This window comes from Alosa pseudoharengus, unplaced genomic scaffold (assembly GCF_046254945.1).
Source record: "Alosa pseudoharengus isolate Yale_2024_CS ecotype anadromous, Long Island Sound unplaced genomic scaffold, YU_APseudo_1.1 YU_APseudo_1.1_scf_14, whole genome shotgun sequence".
In the NCBI taxonomy this organism is placed as follows: Eukaryota; Metazoa; Chordata; class Actinopteri; order Clupeiformes; family Clupeidae; genus Alosa; species Alosa pseudoharengus.
Window position 1 is genome coordinate 15,895,796 of NW_027468609.1, and position 5,000 is coordinate 15,900,795.

Consider the following 5,000-nt stretch of genomic DNA (forward strand, 5'->3'; position numbering starts at 1 on the left):
GAGAGGTGGTAGTTATGGAGACGACCTTGCGCTGCACAGGAGTCTCCTTGTTTTCCCATACTCCTCCTCAGCCAAGGCCAACTGTCATGAGACTACTCGCCACCACACTGGCCCTGTCCCAGTGAAATAAACACACAAACACACACACACACACACGCATGCACGCACGCACACACGCAGAAAGACAAACACTCACAGCTAACACTGTTTTGATGTGTGGAGTGGAGACCTGTTAAGTTCACATGCCGGGAAGGTCAGTGTTGGCAAAACCAGGCTAAGCTAACACTGGGCTCTTGACTGCGCAGATACACGTATCTGGCAGGAGAACAGCCACCCAAACCGCAGAACAGAGAAGCAAGCATCAGAGAAACACGCTGCAGTGCACACACATTACTTTAGATCTAATTTATACTCATAGTAGTGTAGTTATACTCGTAGTAGCGTAGTTATACTCGTAGTAGTGTAGTTATACTCAGAGTACCGGTAGTGTAGTTATACTCATAGTAGTGTAGTTATACTCATAGTTGTGTAGTTATACTCGTAGTAGTGTAGTTAGACTCATAGTAGTGTAGTTATACTCGTAGTAGTGTAGTTAGACTCATAGTAGTGTAGTTATACTCGTAGTACCGGTAGTGTAGTTATACTCGTAGTAGTGTAGTTAGACTCATAGTAGTGTAGTTAGACTCGTAGTTGTGTAGTTAGACTCATAGTAGTGTAGTTGGACTTGTAGTTTTTTACTACTCTGTAGTATTACTTTGGACCGGTCTTAATGCTGCTCTGTGATTTGAGTTCTGGTCCAGGATTCTGTGTTGTGAGTTTTGGGGCGTCTATATAGCTGTGTGTGTGTGTGTGTGCATATGTGTGTGTGTGTGTGTGTGTGTGTGTGTGTGTGTGTGTGTGTGTGTGCGCTTTGCCTCTATGCCACGCTAGGCTGCAATACCTCCTCATTATTGGCTAACGAGGGCTTGAGGACAAGCTGCTCCCACGCACACACACACACACACACATGCACACACAGACTCACACACAGTCACACACACACACACACACATAGATTTGTTTCAGTGGACACACTTACTAATCAACGCCTCCCCAACTCTGGCCAACAGATAAACCTCCGGGGAGGAGGAGGAGAGCAAAGGCCTCTCTCTCTCTCCATCCCCCTCTCTCTGTGTGTGTGTGTTTGTGTGTGTGTGGGTGTGTGTGTGTCTGTATGTGTGTGTGTGTGTGTGTTCGAGTGAGCCAGCAAGCAAGCTCACATGCAACCCACACTTAATTCACACTCAACCCAATGGCCAACAACTCCTGACACTGACACACACACAAATGATACTGTCCAACTACTAGCCCAAGCTGTGTCCATTCTGCCCTGCTTGTGGGAGGGTTTTGTAACAGCCCCAGCCCCAGGGGTAACTTCAGGGGAGCGGGGTAATTAATCAGCTCTAATTAATCTCTCTCTCTCTCACACACACACTGATTCTTAGGGGAGTACAACGACAAGGAGAAGTATGTATGTGTGTATCTACAGTATATGACTGTGTGTGTGTGTGTGTGTGTCTATGGGTGGAGGTTCAAGGCTCCTCCTCCACCCTTTACCTATTTGTTACAGTAGCTTTCCTGCTCTTTTTGCAATAAGCTAAAGCTCTGTGACTCCAGCTAATGTCTGATATCAGCCAACCAAGAGAAAGAGAGAGAGAGAGAGAGAGAGAGTGAGAGTGAGAGAGAGAGAGGGATAGGGAGAGAGGGAGGGAGAGAGAGAGAAAGAGACAGCATGGGTGTGTGTGAGTGTGTGAGAGAGAGCAAGCACAATGCGTCAGGCTTGGGATAGCAATCTGCTCGGCGTTCTCGGGTAGCTTTTAAGGTGCCGCTCGATAAGCGAGTGAGCGCAGAGAAAAGGGTCATGGCGAACGGAGAGAGATAAGACGGAAAAACACGCTGATAACAAACACAACAGGGCCAGCGCAAATGAAGAGACAGCAGCTCGCTCATGAATAAGGGATGAGGTGCAGGGGTGGCACACACACATACATACACACACACACACACACACACACACACACACACACACAGATACCTACTAAAACATATTGAAACACACATACATACATACATATTCACCCCTCGCTACATAGCATTTCACCACACAAACACACACACACACACACACACACACACACACAAACACACACACACACACACACACACACACACACACACACACAAACACAAAGGCTAACCAGGAAGTTCACGGCTTGAATAACGGGCCACATTCCATTGCGGTCACTCGTCGAAATGGAGGAAAAGCAGAGACGACCGATATAAGGCAAAGTCTAAACAAATCCACCCGAAAAATGTGTGTGTGTGTGTGTGTGTGTGTGTGTGTGTGTGTGTGTGTGTGTGTGTACCAGCGACATGACCCCACCATCTTTGGTCATGCCGTGCCAGTGTTTACAATCTCTTCTCTGTGTCCCCTGCAGCCCTGTGGAGAGACACTGACAACCTCCCAACCAATCACAGGACAGGCATCGGACAGGAAGTGGGAGAAACAGCCAATGATGAGGGCTGGCTCCAGCCCCCTGCTGGACAGAAAGAGGAAGTGGAGTGTGTTGTGGGTGTGATGGGCGGATGGACCACAGTGAGATTATTTATTGCTTCACACACAAATAAACACACAGCTGCACTTGGGCAATGTGGATACACACCCTCAAAGACCAAACCCACACACACACACACACACACGCACACACACACACACACACTTGCTTCTCTCAGGGGTTCTCAGCTACTTTTCAGGTAGACATTTTCCAAACCATTCATCTTCTAAAACCTAAAATCTCACGCTCTCTATCAGTGTGTGTGTGTGTCTGTGTGTGTGTCTGTTTTTATATTGACATAATGTTGTTTTCACAGTGAGGGAGGAAGTCTTGAGCCGTAACACAGTGACCTCATATTCTCATCTCTCTTGACTTCTGCAGTCTATTATTCTTTTTAATGCATTCTCTTCCTTTTCTCTCCCTCCCTCCCTCCCTCCCTCCCTCCATCCATCTCTCTCCTTCCTGCTTCAGCCTTCCTGTCTCTCCACTCCCTCTCTCTCTCTCTCTCTCACTCACTCTGTCTCGCTCTCTCTCTCTCATGGCAAGAGATCAGAGGATTACAGCGCGTTTGAAATTTAATAGCATTCAAAAACTAACCTCACAAACACTCACACACTCACAAACCCCTCAGGTACTTCACAACGCACATGGGGATCAAAGGTCAGGATGAAAAGAGTAGGCTGCCCATACACGCACACACACACACATGCAATCTCACACACACAAACACACACACACACAAACACACACACACACACACACACACACACACACACACACACACACACACACACACACACACACACACACACCTGGTATAGCACGAAACAAAATAATTTAAGCTGCTTTGGTTCACACAAACACACGTAATCACAACTAAGCATTCCCAAACTGCACACATAAAACAGAAATCAGCAGCCTGCTAAAAGACTGAAAACAACCATCAGCAGATCTGATATCCTGAGCCCACACAAAAGGCCCCAATTTATGTGCATGCATGCACACACACACACACACTATCCACAGCATCACTTTTACATTAGCATTGCCTGTGCTTTTCTACTGAAACAGACACTCATGGTATCAGTTTGTCTGGGTTATCCCTGGCCAGATGAGACACACACACACACTGCTCTCACCTTGGCCTTGCCGGTGCTCTGTAGGATGTGGACGAGTGCGCAGACCAGATGACACACACACACACACACACACACACACACACACACACACACACACACACACACACACACACACACACAACACACACACACACACACACACACACACACACACACACACACACACACACACACACACACACACACACACACACACACACACACACACACACACACACACACACACACACACACACACACACACACACACACACACACACACACACTGCTCTCACCTTGGCCTTGCCGGTGATCTGTACAATGTGGATGAGTGCGCAGGCCAGATGAGACAAACACACACACACACACACACACACACACACACACACACACACACACACACACACACACACACACACACACACACACACACACACGCGCTGCTCTCACCTTGGCCTTGCCGGTGCTCTGTAGGATGTGGACGAGTGCGCAGGCCATCTCCTCCTTGTTCTTGACGCTGAGCGCAGGCTCCAGCACGGAGCACAGCAGCATGTAGTTGTTGGTGGTGTACTCGGCAAACTCCTTATAGAGCTCCATGGGCAGGATGCTCATGCTCTGGTACCGGGCCTTGATGCGGATCATCGGCCCCGGCGCCTTGCCCTTGCCCGGGTTGGGCAGGCTCACCGGGTACCACTTCTCCACGAACTGCCGTCCGCTGACCGCGCCGACAGGGATGTAGACCTGGCCCACGTAGTTGTTCTTGTCGGCCTTCTTCTTCTTCTTGTCGCTGTCCTTGTAGAGGTGGACGGCGACGCTGCGCACGGCCGGCAGGTTGGAGAACTCGAAGTGCTCGCCCCAGAAGACGTTGTCGGCCTTCAGCTTGCAGCTGGTGCGGGCGTAGAGGCTCTCGTCCAGGCACAGCTCGCAGAAGTACTTCTTCTTGGCCGGCAGGTCCTTGGCCTCGATGATCCACAGCCGGAGCATGTTCTCCACCCGGCGACAGTTGTCCTGGAGACGGACCAACGAGAGGTGTGAGCAAGGGAGAGAAAGAGTGACAGAGACAGAGAGAGAGAGAGAGAGAGAGAGAGAGAGAGAGAGAGAGAGAGAGAGAGAGAGAGAGAGAGAGAGAGAGAGAGAGAGAGAGAGAGAGATATGAGATTAAGAACACACCTTTAAAGATTCAGAGATTAAAGGTTGTATCAGCGATAGCGGGGATACGTCACTTCTGTTGATGTTCAAACAAAACAGAGAGCTACCTCGCTACTCCCTCCCCCTCCCTCCCGTGCAA

At 49.2% G+C, this 5,000-nt stretch overlaps 1 protein-coding gene across 7 annotated transcripts in view; it reads right to left on the minus strand.

Moving 5' to 3' along the window:
• Nucleotides 1-5,000, minus strand: part of dab2ipb (DAB2 interacting protein b) — a 192,794-nt gene that overhangs the window by 34,533 nt on the left and 153,261 nt on the right. For all 7 annotated transcript variants that reach the window (XM_076283971.1, XM_076283973.1, XM_076283972.1 and 4 more), the window contains one exon: nt 4,163-4,720. In XM_076283971.1, coding sequence (XP_076140086.1) covers nt 4,163-4,720 — 558 coding nt within the window. The remainder of the gene's footprint in view (nt 1-4,162; nt 4,721-5,000) is intronic.